The sequence below is a fragment of the Podarcis liolepis genome (genome assembly GCF_965112155.1).
Source record: "Podarcis liolepis genome assembly, chromosome: 14".
NCBI lineage: Eukaryota > Metazoa > Chordata > Lepidosauria > Squamata > Lacertidae > Podarcis > Podarcis liolepis.
The window spans coordinates 32,653,550-32,669,508 of NC_139569.1; the positions used below are offsets into that span (position 1 = coordinate 32,653,550).

Here is a 15,959-nt window from a genome sequence, read left to right on the forward strand (position 1 = left end):
GTCTCTCTCTCTCTCTCTCTGCATGGAAGGCGAGCAAGTCAGAAAGCTCTTTTGTGTGTTTGTGTGTGTTTTAAGAAACAAACAAAGGCTGGCATGAGATTTGGTGGCAGTGGTAGCAGCAGCAGTCCAGGCACCTGTTATTCGTCTAGGGCTCATGAGCCCACTGCCCACTCAACAAAAAAACAGGCCTATCTTTAAATGAGGACTAGAAACCAGGAAAGGGCCAGCAATTCAGTGTCAGTGAATGCAGAAGGACCAAACACCTCTAGTTAGGGCTGCACAATTCTCCTGTCTGAAAGAGACACTGCCATTTAATGTAGACAATCCTGAGCTAGATGTGGTTGCCTTTTTGTGGAACACACTCCTCAGCGAGTTGCCTGGTTTTCTGGCACCAGGTAAAAACTTAGCTTTTTTCCCCCTTCCTATGTTTTTGATGCAGTACAATGATGTTGTCTGGTGCTGGTGTGCTATTGAAGCTTTCTGATACTATGGGATTGCTTTGTGTACTTTTAATGAATTGCATGTGTTTTTGTGTAAATGTGTTTCTAGTATAATGCAATTTTTTTTACTTCTGTTTTTAAATATATTGCAAGGCACTTGGAGAGTATTTGCACAAGAACTAACAACTTTCATTAATTGCAACTGTAACAAAAGTAAGAGAATCATCATTATCTTATACTTCCTTTACGTACAGGACGCTCTCTCTCCGTTGTTCCTTGGATTTATGTCGCCTTTACTCTGCCGGTCTTTGGTTCCAGTAACCCTCTCCATATCCTGGATCTCCGAAACACAGAGTCTGGGATTAAAAGCAAAGTACATCTTGCCTTCCTTTATGGTCAGGTTGTGATGGCTCCAGTCCCATAGCTGTTGCAGGTTTTGGTTGTCCAGAACATAAAATGAGTAATTCCTATAAATAAAATAAGGGAGGGAGAGGACAGGAATGTTTTGAAAGCAAAACCAGTCTTTGCCAACAACTGTACACATTTTCTGTTCTGCTTGTTGCCTCCCTGCAAGTAAAACAAATGAACATTACAGTAGGGAGCTTACAAGGCTGACAATCCACACAAGTGGGGGGGCACTCTTTGCTCTGCTAGGGAGAACCCCCACAAGAATCACTGATGCTTCGAGAGAGTGACTTCCCCCACCCTAGAGAAGCTGCAACAGCAGATTAAGAGGCACTTTGGAGAGTGCTGTGCGTTGCAGGCATCCAATGCCACTAGGGAATAGTGCACTAATTACCATTGGGGCTCCAGAAACATAGGAAACTTCTTTACACAGAATCAGACCACTGGTCCATATAGCCTAGCATTGTCAATGTCAGCTTGCAGCAGCTCTCTTGGGTGTCAGACACTGAGGTTTTCCCAGTCCTACTCGGAGTTGCCAGGGACTGAACTGGAACCTTCTGCACCCAAAGGATGTGCTTTTGCTTGCTTCTCCTGAAGCATCCAGAATCTAAAGACGCAGCAATGGCCCAAAAGTCAAACTAAGATTCTTGCTGTAGCCTTGTAAACAGAGGCACTTGTCTAATTGTCCCTGGAAAGTGAAGCATTGCCTTCAGGAAATAAAAGGATAAAAGCTGGTTTCCCCTCCCTTTCTTTTTGCCTGCAAATGACTGATTTAGGAATACAGGTATGTGAATGAATAATCCCCTTGTGGACTGGAAACTTTGAAGGATTTGTTTACAAGATTTATCTTTCACGTTTCTAAAAAAACATGGCCATAGTACCATGCCCAGACACTTCTGCAACACCTTTATTGCAAGGAATAGAAACAAACACGTCTTCAGAAACTATATGCGACAGAGTACCCAGAGAAACATGTGGGCATGGATATGTGTTTCGTTGGTAGACAGTACTGCTTGCAGGTTACTTGTTTCCACACTGGTAAGAATGGGTGGCAGAGGGCTGCACCGTTAAATCAAAGGTCAACAAACCTTTTCCAATTTGAGGACTATATTATCTTCTGGGCAACCTCCTGGGGACCACATGTCAGGGTTAGGTAGGGCCAGAGGCTAAAGAGGGCATAGCAATGAATATAAATGCTACTTTCCACCAGTAGGCCAGTTTCTATCCTCCATCCATGGAAGTGTGAGACATTATGAGACTTCAAGGGCACATTCCAGTCACATTCCAGCATTCAAGGAGAGTGTGAATGAAGAAGAAGAGTAGTAGTTTGGGTTTGATATCCCGCTTTATCACTACCCTAAGGAATCTCAAAACGGCTAACATTCTCCTTTCCCTTCCTCCCCCACAACAAACACTCTGAGGTGAGTGGGGCTGAGAGACTTCAGAGAAGTGTGACTGGCCCAAGGTCACCCAGCAGCTGCATGTGGAGGAGCAGAGACGCGAACTGAAACTCAGATACATAAGCTACGTACCAAATGGCTCCTTAAACCAGGGTTACAGAATGCCAAAACAGAATGCCTAGTTGCCATTCGGGGGCCAGGTGGCTCAGAAGTCATATTTTTCAATGACTTTTTGGTTCCTGGAATTGGGTTAGGATTGTGCAGATGAAATATCATAGACAGAATTTTACAGGAGGTGTTGTTACGTGTATGAAAACAGTCAAGATCCCAGGATCTCCAGGCATGCATCTCCAGATGGTGGAGTTGTCAGGCACCATCCTGGCATCTTTCTTCACTTAGCCAAAAGCCAAGTGCAAAATGCACCTGGTGAATTTTGAATGCTGGTCCTGAGGGTCAGGCAGAGAAACCTGGAGGGCCTAGGGAACTCCCATAGTGGCTTTTAAAGAGGATATGACAAATTAATGGAGGAGAAGGCTATCAATGGCCATCGGCCCTGATGGCTGTGCTTTGCCTCTACAGTCAGGGGCAGAAATGCTTCTGAATACAAGTTGCCGAAAACTGCAGGAGTTGTGAGTTCTTGTGTTTGGATCCTGCTTGAAGATTTCCCGCAGGCATCTGGTTAGCCTCTGTGAGAACAGGATACTGGAACAGATGGGCCATCAAGCAGGTTCTTCTTATGTATGGCTGCATTCAGCTGTAGACATCTTCAGAGAGAGCTGGGGATGTTCCCAGCCGGAAACCCTGGAGAGCTGCTGCCAGTCAGTGTAGAAGACACTGGGCTGGATGGACCACTGGTCTGACTCAGTATAAGGAATTTTTTTAATGCTCCCATGTCTTAAGAGAATGGCCTTAGCTCAGTGGCAGAGAATCAGCCTGACATGAAAAATGTCCTCCAACATCTCCAGGTAGGGGTGGGAATGTCCCCTGTCTGAAACCCTGAAGAGCTGCTGCCAGCCAGTGCAGACAGTACTATGCTAAATGGGCTAATGGTCTCCCTTGGTACGAGGCACTTTCCTTATTCAAGGCAGAAGAGCAGAACCCAGGATTTGCCAGGAGCAGAAAGAAGGAAAAACACTTGGTTGCTGCTTTCAAAGTGCACCGTCAGGGCAATCTTCACGGGGAAGGGAGACAGTGGGATTTTTCGAGTGTAGAATCGAGCTTATTCTATCACATAGTGGAATTTTAAGAATTTAAAGCTCACCAAAGCACAGCCTGAGAAAAAAGGGAGGCTTGTGAAGAAACCCTCATGCTGTAACATAATCCTTTCAGACCTGATAAATCAGAAATCAGACACATACGGTGCCTTTCCCATGACCTTGCTACCACCTTGTTCACAAACTGTTTTTCCCAAATCTGTGTTTATTAACTGCTGTCACAGCTTAAATCCAAAAGGAATGGGGGGAGGGAGAGCAGAGAGAAAGAGAACATACACAGCAATTTCCCAGACAAACTCCACTGCCACAAAAACAACCACAACCTGCAAGATTCTGACATGCTGTCTCCCCTCCACTACTGATAAATTTTGTTGCACGCATATGGTGCAAAGGTGGAAATCGCCCTGTGGTTTGAGACCACAAGGAGTGGTGTCAGAAGACATGAATTAGTGAGTAAAATATCTCAAAAGACCTCTGCCTCACATGCATGGCCATTATTTAAGACAGTGTAAATAATACAGGATGCTGCAGTGGTACAGAAACCTCAGTGTAGGTCTTTTAAAGCAAGTTTCTAGGCCTTGTGGCTGAATAGATGTACAGTGGTGCCTCGCAAGACGAAAATAATCCGTTCCGCGAGTCTCTTCGTCTAGTGGTTTTTTCGTCTTGCGAAGCAACCCTATTAGCGGCTTAGCGCTATTAGCGGTTTAGCAGCTATTAAAGGCTTAGCGGCTAAAAGGCTATTAGCGGCTTAGAAAAAGGGGGGGGGAGCGAAAAAAATCGCAAGACTCGCAAGACTTGCAAGACTTTTTCGTTTTGTGAAGCAAGCCCATAGCGAAATTGTCTTGTGAAGTGCATCGAAAAACGGAAAACCCTTTCGTCTAGCGGGTTTTTCGTCTTGCGAGGCATTCGTCTTGCGGGGCACCACTGTATTTGGGAAAGCCAGGTGAGAAGCTAGAGTGGGGGGCTTAATAATATTGATGGTGCCACAGTTGCTGCGTGGCTGGTACTCTTTCCATTCCAACAGAAAAATTTGCCTCCTCCACAAGCACATGACCGAGACCACCACATATATATGCCAAAGAATGTATCTCCAATAGCACTGTTTTCAGAAGAAATAGTAGAAACAAGAACATCATTATATGACAATTAAATGCTCACCCTTCCAGCTGATCCTCTCCGTTGATATAGCGCAGATTCTTCAAAAATGAGAGGGAAACCAGTGCATGGGAATGCCGGATCTTCACATAGCCAGTCACTGTTTCTATCAAGCCCATCAAGTTCTCCAGTTCCGAGGCAATGTTGCCTGAAAGAAGAATTGAAGAAAAACTGCTAGTTTCAGAAGCTTCCTTTTGCTCATTGTCCCAATCAGAATACTACTGACTGCCTTCTCTGATTAAATACAGACTCCTTGTTCAGCAGTCCAACCTTTATGATTTACCTACGAACACAAGGCAAATGGAACGCAAAACAAGATACCGCTACAATTTTACACCGTCAGTTTCTGGCCAGTACGGATGGCCTTCCCTTCATTATGAATGCACCCTGCTAGTGCCAGCGTCAGATTCTGAGCTTTCAACAGCCAATGCTTTGGCAAGAGTTTCTGATGCAGTTGTAAATTTAAACATACAGGAAGCCACAGCTCCTGTTAGGCTCCAGGACAGACGTAAATTTTACCATACTAATGCTAACAGAAAACATCCCGCTGAGAAGCTCTGGCCCCGGAACCTCAAGCTATGCAGGGTCTTCTCTAAAATGCAAGGTCCATAAACTCAATTTAGGATTAGACAAATTAAGGGAGGATACAACTCTCAACAGCCAGTAGCCACAATGGCTATTGTTCTACTTCCGCTGTCAGATGCTGCATGCCTCTGAATACCAGTTGTTGGGAACAGCAAGTGTGGAGAATTGCTGTTGCACTCAGGTCCTGCTTGTGGGCTTCTTATAGGCATCTGGTTGGCCACTGTGAGAACAGGATGCTGGACTAGATGGACCACTGGCTTGATCCAGTAAGGCTCTTCTCAAACACAGGACATAGTGGTCAATGCCCATCACCGATTTGTTCAGAAACTTTAGTTATCCAGAGGTTTGCTACTCTTGGAGGTTGGCTCTCATGGTCTTCATTAATTTGTCTAATCTGTGTTTAATGGCCTCTAAGCCTATGACCATCATCCCATTCTGTGGTGGTGGACTCTTTTAAGTTAGTTACGCATGGTGGGAAGTAAAACTTCCTTTGGAAGTAGGTCCAGGACTGCCAGAACAACTTAGCTTCATTGGGTAATTTGGAATAGTAGGATTTCCACTGTCTCAACCCTTCTGATAAAGCCCCAACAGACTCCCTGTGCTAAGAAAGCTTCAACTAGATAACTCTCCAAAGGAGTGTTTGGATTTCCAAATAAATTAGTGTCACCCTCACACACACACCCCAAAAATCTCTGAGAAACGAGAGATTTCAGGGGTGCCAGAGCATGCTCCAGGTTTTGTTTCCTTGGAATAAAGTTCACTGGAGACTGTGCTCTCTTTGTGAGATATGGTTTTATTTACACATACAGTACATACAAGCAGAACGAAAGACGATTCAGGTCATAAATGTGCCAATACATTCACATCCTGAAGCGAACGCAACCCGCATTTGCGGGTTGCGATTCGCCACTTCCGCGCATGCGCGTGATGTCATGTGCGTCTATGCGTGCGGCGAAACCCGGAAGTAATGTGTTCTGTTACTTCCGGGTCACTGCGGGGTGCAACCCGAAAATACTCAACTTGAAGCTACTTCAACCCAAGGTATGACTGTAGCATTTGTTTCCTCATTAGGTTTTTAGGCCCCTGAAAGCAATAGCTGTGGATGCTGTGTCTGCCCACCTCCAGGCCCACATCAGACTAGCCCAGGTTTATTTTTCTCCTACACATACCAGGGATACCACCTCCAGCTAGGGCAAGAGGCAGGGCAAGGCCTGCCTTCTGGATACATCTCCAGCACAGTAGTTTCTATGGCAACTAGTTGCCTGTACTCTTTAGTCATGCAAAGAGATATCCTACAGCTATTAATTTAACGAAGAGACTGGTTGGACCGCTTTAGTAGCCTCTCTTTCTACAGAATTCCATAAAACCATAGGCCTGGACTCAAAGCTGACATCCAGACTAGCCCTCCTTATTCCTGTACCATTAGGATACGGAGCATAGTAGGTCCATGTTTATAACAGGAGACTGAATGGAGTACAGATTCTCTACAGCACATTTTAAGAAAGCTGCTTATCACTTCCTTGAGCGCAAGGTTTAGGTTTCCCACAAGTTTTGCTTTAGGGAAATAAATAGAGGGAAAGAATTATGGTATTTCTGGGGCTGTATCATGACTCAGGCCAAAAGGAATGTCACCCCCCTCCCCCCCAAAATTATAGCTTTTAACTGCCTCTCTTATCTTGGACATTTTGTTCTTGCAGATCCAGTTAAGACAAACGATGAGCTAACTTAACAGTCAACATGAGGCAGAATTAAAGTTCTGTTTTGAAAGGTGTGAAAATGCTATCAGAGGGAAGCAAAGTTGTAATCAGTGGAGGCTGGATCCCATTGGGGCTGGTAGGGCAGGAGGCAGAGAGCCAAGCAGTAGGTGGAGCCAGAACCAATGATGGTCAGCATCAACCAATTCTTGTTTTCTCCCCACACCCCTCCCTACTGAGTTCTACAAGGGCAACCCTGAGACTAAGGTCAACCCTTGAACTGGTAGTGGCAATTAAAAAGACAGGCAGGCCACAGTATCATAGAGTTGTAGAGTTGGACTGAGAGCACAATGAGTTTAGTGGGACAATACCCTAGGCACCCTCAGTGAACTGTCTCCACTAGCCACAAAACAGTTCCTTGCTGAACTCAGGCTACATCCAAACCATATATTTAAAATCAGTCATGGCTCCCCCAAAGAATTATGGGAATTGCCATTTGCTAAGGGTGCTGAGAATTGTTAGGATCAAAACCGCGACGGGGTGAGCTCCCGTTCCTCGGTCCCTGCTCCTGCCAACCTAGCAGTTCGAAAGCACGTCAAAGTGCAAGTAGATCAATAGGTACCGCTCCGGCGGGAAGGTAAACGGCATTTCCGTGCGCTGCTCTGGTTCACCAAAAGTGGCTTAGTCATGCTGGCCACATGACCCGGAAGCGAGATGAGCGCCGCAACCCCAGAGTCGGTCACGACTGGACCTAATGGTCAGGGGCCCCTTTACCTTTATTCCCCTCCCAGAACTACAGTTCCCAGAGTGGTTTAACAACCAATCGTTCTTCTCAGGGAACTCTGGGAAGTGTAGTTCTGTGAGGAAAGCTGCAGTCTTCTAACAATTCTCAGCAGCTTTAACAAACTGCAGCTCCCATCATTCTTTGAGAGAATCCACCACTTTATAGTGGTATCGTGGTGCCTTTAAATATCTAGCAGAAATGTGGCTCAATGCAACAGACAAAATTATAGTGTTCCTCTCTGGATTCTTCCTTGCTTGTTTATAATAAAGACAAAGCACACATTTCAAGAAAGAGAAGAAGAGTAACACTTTTTAAAGTTTAGCATTGGTTGGAATCTTCCCAGAGTATGATTCACTACCCCGACGAATCGTTAACTAAGCACTTGTATTCTGTTAAGACATGTACTTGGTGAGGCCAGCTCATGGCACCAGGGAGGGCAGGAATGGAAGCTTCGGCGCCAGTATTTAAAGAGGGCATCATGTACACTGCAGGAAAAACTTTGCCAGTGGGCAAATACCTTAATCCACAGACGTGCCACCCAACGTCTCTACGAAAGGAGGTGCCAACATTAAAATGCACCCTTACTTTAAAAAAAAACTAAAAAAGAAACAAGGGGGGAAAAGAAACACGACAAGCTTCTAAACAGCAGCAGCTCTTTGTTCCCATATTTGATTTGAAGACATAGGCCATATTTAAACCCGACATTCAAAGTACTATGATACCGCTTTTAAACAGTCATGGCTCCCCCCCCAAAGAATTCTGGGAGCTATAGTTTGTTAAGGGTGCTGAGAGTTGGTAGGAGATTCTTATTCCCCTCCCAGTTATGCAATTCCCAGTGTGGTTTAGCAATCTATCCAATTTTCACAGAGAGCTCTGGGAATTGCAGCTCTGGGATGAGAATCGGTTCTAGGCTTGCCATACGTCCAGAAAATTCCAGACATGCCATGAAATTTGATGCCTAAAATGATGTCCTTGGGGGGGGGGGATTGAATTTTAAGAGATGTCCGGAATTTCCCGTACATATGGCAACGTGGGGTTTATTTCTGGTCCCCCACCCCACTGAGCAATGAAAAGAATATCTCCCATTACGTGGGAGACCCAAAGCACGCTTGCGCCCCATGCCTTCCCACGTGCAACAGCCCTAACTGAGGGGGAGAGGAGCATGGAAGACGGTGGAAAGAGGGCAAGAGCAGCCCTGAGCACCCACCAGCCGCCCAGAGAGGAAAATAAAGACAACTCAGTTATCCTGTCCCTGCCTTCCTCCTCTCTCAAGAGCCGCTGCATTACCTTCTCAAAGCTGCAGCAGCTGCTGCCTTGAGGGGGACAATCACTCCCCTTTCCAGGATGCAGAGCAGGAGGCAAGGAGCCCGGCTAAAAGGGAACAGGGCGCCTGTGGCTACTTGCTTGGGAGCTACTTGCTCAGTCCCACATCCCAAAGCAGGGGCAGGACCTCAAAAGGGAATCTCCATTTCTTTTCTTCCTGGTGGAAGAAGAAGAAGAGGAGGAGGAAGAGGAGGAAGAAGCAGCCCTTGAAGACACTGGGGGGGGGTTTGGGGAGGAGGCTGTGCCACTGCCCCCTTTCCCCTGTGGGGAAAAGGAAGGAAGGAAGGAAGGAAGGAAGGAAGGAAGGAAGGAAGGAAGGAAGGAAAGAAAGAAAGAAAGAAAGAAAGAAAGAAAGAAAGAAAGAAAGAAAGAAAGAAAGAAAGAGTTAGGAAAATGTGTCCTTTCTTTCTTTCAAAAGAAAGGGGGTGTCAGGAATTTTACTTTTTGAAATATGGCCAGCCTAAACTATTATAAAACCCTTAACAAACTACAGCTCCCAGAATCCTTTGGAGGAAGCTACAGCTGTTTAAAGTGGTATCATGGTGCTTTAAATATATGGTTGTGAATGTGGTCCTTTCTCAGTATCCCCTCCTTCAAGGTCATACTGTGAATTCATTTCCCTTATCTAAGAAGAGGCAGTAATTGTCTGAACAATTGTGGAACAAAAGAGCTCCTCTCCACACTCTGTACAGTATATTCTATTCCAGCCTTCCCCAATCTGGTGCCCTCTGGATGTTTTGGACTAAAATTTCCATTGTCAGAAACCACTGAGTTCTAATGGTGGCTGGGATGTATGGGATTTGTAGGCACCTATAGAGTACTTTGGTGAAGGCCATTCTACCCTGATCAAACTAATACAAAATTCAACTGTAAGAAGTATGTGGATTTAGCCTATTGGCGTACGTACGTGTGTGTGTGTGTGTGTGTGTGTGTGTGTGTGTGTAAGCTTCCCATACACATTTTATTCTGTTCCAGCAATCAAACTTCCAAATACTTATATTCATGGTGGGAAGCCAAATAAACTGAGAGGTGGACCAGGAAAGATAAGCACAATGTAGTTTTTCATCATCATCATCAAATTTACTGCACTGGCCTAGACAATTTTAAAAATAAACGAAAGTAAGCAAGCTTTGAATATATAAGCAATACATTAAAAGTTAAAATACAATACGATTCATGAGATTACCAAAACATTCTACCACTCATGAGAGCTAGAAACTTTGTTACAAGCTGAAAAGTTGCCCATAAGCAATCTTGCAGATTTCGGGCTCCCAATAACAATCCAAATGGAAATGCTAAATATTCTCCCTGGCCATTTGGCTAAGGCGCTCCAGGCAAGTGGAATCTTCTCATTTTCCTTACTGATGCAATGGAGGAAGGCGGGAAGTCCCTGTAATTATTAGAGAAACTCTGCTGGTGAGGCAGGAGGTGTTGTAACGCAGAGATGAAAGGGGGAAGTCCATGCCAATGGAGAGGGCAGGAGACTCAACTTGCCTGCGGTCTGCCGACTGTTTGAAGGCAGAGGATGCTTCCTCTCCTCCCTCCCTCCCTATACCTGCTTTAGCAAGTAGCTCTCCCAAATGGCCTGCATTCTACCAAGCAAGCATTATTCCATTTCTTTTAAAGGACCACTTTACCATCTTTCTGCAAAAGCTTGCTGCTTTTTATAAACAAGACAAAATAAAAACAAACCATTAAAAAGGGGAAACTTTTTTTTTTTTTTAAGAAGCTTGCATTATTTGTAAGGTATCCAAAATGGAGACGTTTCTCAAACAATTGTAGTGTTTTTTCAGCCAGAGCTCACAGGAGCTCAGTTCCGGCACCTCTCAGGTAGGCGCCACTGCCATTCTAAGAGAGCAAGGGAGAAGCTCGTGGTGAGTTCCTGCACCTATATTTTCTAGAAAAAGAGGAGTGATGGTGATTAAACACGAACACACAAATAAACATGTGCAAGCAAGCAAGTGAACAGAAACTGTTTCTTACTTCCACGGCGGATGTTGATAACGAGGCTCCCTTTGATTTCTGTGCATCCTTGTAACAACTCTGCTGACGTGACAGAGTCAATGGTTATCGTCTTTTCAAAGGAGCACACCTTGGGGCAGGGTCCTTCGCAAGGGCTGCAGAACATGCTGTCAGGAGAGAAGGGCAACAAATAATCAGCAAAAACCTGCCATTTTTCAATCAATAGGTTTTTTTTAATTGAACTTCCCCAAGAAGGAAAAACAAAACAATAGTCAAACAACACAAGATAAACCATAATAAATCAAAACAATTATGTTCTGTGTGCACATTTAATGAGGGAGGAGAGAGGAAGGGGGAGGAGGAAGTGGTGGAACATTCAAATATATGGCAAGAAGTCCACATATTTGAAAACTTTCAATCTTTCTCCTCTTTATAGAGGGTCACCTTCTCGTAAGCCGCCAGTTTTTAGTCATGAAGGTAATATAGCTATCATGGCTATAAGATGCACTTTTCCAGTCACTGCCTGTAAGTCCTGGAAGAACTGCTCCCTGCCTTGCAGGCCTTTCCCCACCTGGCCTGGAAGGTGGGGACCTGACTGACTCCAGCTACAAAAGCTGAGGCTGCTGAACAGAATCTTGGGCTGAGGCATTGTTTAGGAGGCAGCGCTGCAGGGTGGTGGGTGTGGGCGTGTTGTTGCTGTTAATTTTTTGTAACTTTTATTTCAGATCTTATGGTTTATGTGGAAATTGTCCAATCTGGTTGTGTACTTGAAGTTTTGTTTATTGTTTCTGACTACTATTGCTACATTTGGAATTATGTAATGTTTTATATGTTGTAAGCCACCTTGAGCATGGTTTGAACTTTCGAAAAGCAGCATACCAATTTATTTATTTATTAAATTTGTATACCGCCCTATACCTGCAGCTTATAACATAGAAACAAAGAATACACAATCAAAAACAAAAACAACCCAATGATTGATTGAGCCTCACACTTATTTCAAGCACTCTCAGTACATGGCCCTGTTGGTACATGCCAGAAACCATTAAAAGTAAACATGCCAATAATTATCACCCCTTCCCTTGCAGCTATTAGTGCTAATCATGGGAAGGCAAGCGGTGAAGGCAGGAGGGGACACTACAAATTTCATTGGCTTTCAATTCACCACTTCCCATCTTCTCCATTACCACACAGAGGCTCAGATAAAGAGGCTTATGCTTTTTATGAGTGTTTTTAATCACCTGAAAACTCAAGTAGTCAGAGGCAGCAAGGAAAAAGCTTTTCCCAGTAAACACTGGGTTTCTAAATTAGGGGCAAAGATCAGTACTTTGCACCTGTATATAAACTAGGAACTCTTTGGGGGGGGCAGAGGAAGGTTTGTTTGGATAAATTAACATTAAAAAAACATGAGAAGTCAGATGTCAACAGGAAATGAAATTGCTGAACAAATAAAGGCAAACACTCCACAGAACTTCTTTAAAAAAAAAAAGTTCAAGAGGAAGGGTGGTCTTTATTTATATAACCATCCTCTCAGGAGAATGCCAAAGTTTTATTTGTCTTGCACTCAACAAAGTAAGATTCTGGGCCCACTTCTGACCCATTAAGTTAGTCTGTCTCTTTTTGCTGCAACAGACTAACATGGTCATCCCTCCGAAATTTGTCACCCAAGCTCTTTGGCCAAAGGTTTAAAAACGAAACACATGCTACAATGCTAAAGGGATTTAGGGGCAAGTTCACACAGATTTTCATTACTCATTGACTGCAATGCAGAGGAAGTAGTCTGCACACAATAAGTTGGTCTGCAGTGGAAGAATACCTGTCCATGGATTGTTCAACTTGCCTCATGGGCACAACACACTTATAAAGCACTACTATATTGCTTTTAACAGTCATAGATTCCTCCAAAGAATCCTGGGAGTTGTAGTGTTTTTAAGGGTGCTGATAGTTGTTAGGAATCCCCTCCCCTTCTCCTCCTCAGAGAGATGAAGTTCGTTAAGGTGGTTTAACAGTCAAACCCTCTTTCCCAGGGAAATAACAAAAGACCCTCATCTTACTCCAACCCTGTTATGTTCCTGCAATAAAAAAGTTTGGTTTCTGTGCACACACCTGCCCATCAACGAGGGCTGACACAGCCATCTCAGGTGGCAGAATTCAAGTGGTGTCTCCAGGCCCACCTCCACTGCCCAAGTGGCTGCAGTGGCTCCCAGAGAGATCTCGCGAGAATCCTGCAAAATCACAGAGACCTCCAGAGGTCTGTGACAAAAATCTGTCATGTGACCTCGTCAGAACCCAGAAGCAGTAGCCACGCAACCCCAGTAAGCGAGGCTTCGAGAGGGGTGGCAAGGGGTGTGGGTGTGCAGTGCAAGCACAGCGTGGCACCTTTCTGTTTCGCCTCAGGCAGCTAAACGGGATGGGCCACCCCTGGTCCGCACATAAATAGTTGGTAAAGGGACTCCTGACCATTAGGTCCAGTCGCGAACGACTCTGGGGTTGCGGCGCTCATCTCGCTTTACTGGCCGAGGGAGCCGCTATACAGCTTCCGGGTCATGTGGCCAGCATGACTAAACCGCTTCTGGCAAACCAGAGCAGCGCACAGAAACGCCGTTTACCTTCCCGCCGGAGAGGTACCTATTTATCTACTTGCACTTTGACATGCTTTCAAACTGCTAGGTTGGCAGGAGCAGGGACCGAGCAACGGGAGCGCACCCCGTCGCGGGGATTCGAACCGCTGACCTTCTGATCCTAACAATTCTCAGCACCCTTAGCAAATGGCACTTCTAGTCCTAGGCTCTGTGGTTTAACCCACAGCGCCACCCACATCCCATAGTTGGTACATTGGTCAAAAAGCCACACTTCCATAATAAAAGAGGTACTGCATTGTTAATGAAATATTAGAAAATGGGACAGATGCTCTACTGCAATATCCTCCATATCTGAATAGCCTTTCTCCAACTCTGTTTCCCAAAGAGTACAGCAACTTGCAATGTCTGTATGTGTTACCTTTGAGTATCATTGCGCACAAATCCAGGAGGACAGTCGGACACACACGCATCGTCATGAATCACAAAGCTATCATATTCGAAGTGTTCCAAGGCCACTTTGGAGCAGGCCTCCTTCGTGATGCAGCGCCAGCCCTCAAACTTGTACGTGTTGAGCGGGCAGGTGGCGACGCAGGTCCCATCGTGGTAGTAGTTGCGACAAGCCACACATGCCGAGTTGTTGTTTGGGGCCGTACAGCTTCCCAAGCATTCCGGGTGGCAACATTCATTTTGGTCAGTACAAGCATGTTTGCCACATGAGCTGGGACACACTGCAAGGAGGAAAAAGAGCAAAGCAGCATAAATAAGGGGCACATTATAAGGCATAAACGCAACCCAAACAATGGCACAGCACAGGGTGGGGAATCTCAGGCCCAGGAGCTGAATGCAGTCCTCTGGGGCTCTCTAACTGTCCCCCCAGCTTTCCCCAGTCCACCCCCCCATGAGACAAGTTTCACACCTAGAGTAATTTTTGCCTCGCTTGAATTCTGATAATGCCTCTTGCTTATCTGGATGAGGGCTAGAGAGCAGTGTGTGAGTGCAGAAGCTAGTCTACTGTACATCTATGACTATAACCTTTGGCCCTGCCCACCACTGGTACATGGCCCGTGGAAGGCTGCCCAGAAGGAAATGCAGCCCTTAGGCGGCAAAGGGCACCACTGGCGAAGCACAACCCCCAAATTATCAGTTTAAATTCTGCATTATCAGACATATTTATTGATTGATTCATAGTCCATTCCTCTACTGCTAGAGACAGAATGGCTAGACAATTTTTTAAAAAAAGTATTACAAGACATGCGTACAACAGCAAATACTTTAAAAGAGTTTTAAAACAAAGTTACAATCACAAATGTTTTATAGTTCAATGACAGAGCATCTGCTTTGCATGCAGAAGGCCCCAGTCCTCTCTCTGAAACCCTAGTGACCCTCTACCAGCCCACATGGACAGGGCTGAGGTAGATGGACCAACAGTCTGATGTGGTGTTAAGGCAGCTAGCTCCCTGTGTCCCCATGTCCTTTTGGCTAGACTTGTCGAGGAAAGAACCTAGGAACCTTCGGCTTGCAAAGCAGGAGTCTGAACGCTGCGCTACAGTTCCTACCCTTTCACTTGCCTCACAGAAGTTACACAGCCTATCAACATTCCTTTGCTGACATTTCCCCGCTCAAGCAGTTCAGAGTTGTTAGCGAACACTGCATGACATCACAGCAGCCTTAGCCACAGGCGGCTGCGAGTTTTCTTATTTTTGTCTTCAGCTAAAGATAGTAAATGATCATTCGAAGTATTACTTTGAACGAGTAGTTTAAATAAGTCAACCGGTGTTAACCTGACATCATAAAGGCTCTCTGCTTGGATGCCAGATTTGCTAGCCTGGAGTGGGCTGCGCCTCAGCTCAGTGTACGTAAATATTAGAAGTCTCCAAGGCTATTAAGGGATTTCATTAGCAGCTCCAGACAGCGCGTCTTGCAAGCAGATGGATTGCTGCTCCCCACGAGTGCCAAAACGTAAGATTTAGTATGGTAACAAGATTTCCCGTTTACACAAGGATATCAAGCAAAGCCGCAGACACATGCATGTATACCATGCCTTTACAGCTCAGCTTGTGGTACCTAAAATATTATGTACCTTGATGCACACTTATTTAGGGTGATTTGCAAATAAAAACAAAAAGCTACAACACTGCATGGGTCATCCACACCATCAACACCAAACTAATCTGGCATCAATGAGCTGAACAGCACAGTTACACAAGGTTCTCCTGCATCGCTCTTGTTTCAGAAAGCATAAAAAGCTACAATACAACCAGAACAGGCTGTTTCTAACACAAGCTGCGTTTATATCGAGCCCCTCTGGTTTCCCGGCCTCGATTTTTGTCCTTTTATCATTTTAAGTACATGAGGGAGTCCTTACTAGATCAGACCAAAAGCCCCATCTAGCACAGCATCCTGCTTTCCACAACG

At 45.2% G+C, this 15,959-nt stretch overlaps 1 protein-coding gene across 1 annotated transcript in view; it reads right to left on the reverse strand.

Annotated features, from left to right (window-relative positions):
* IGF1R (insulin like growth factor 1 receptor) overlaps positions 1 to 15,959 on the reverse strand; it is a 180,889-nt gene that overhangs the window by 42,722 nt on the left and 122,208 nt on the right. The window contains exons 3-6 of the mRNA XM_083474988.1: positions 13,963 to 14,272; positions 10,984 to 11,129; positions 4,618 to 4,762; positions 693 to 907 (exon numbers count right to left, since the gene is read on the reverse strand). Of these exons, the coding sequence (XP_083331114.1) occupies positions 693 to 907; positions 4,618 to 4,762; positions 10,984 to 11,129; positions 13,963 to 14,272 (816 nt within the window). The remainder of the gene's footprint in view (positions 1 to 692; positions 908 to 4,617; positions 4,763 to 10,983; positions 11,130 to 13,962; positions 14,273 to 15,959) is intronic.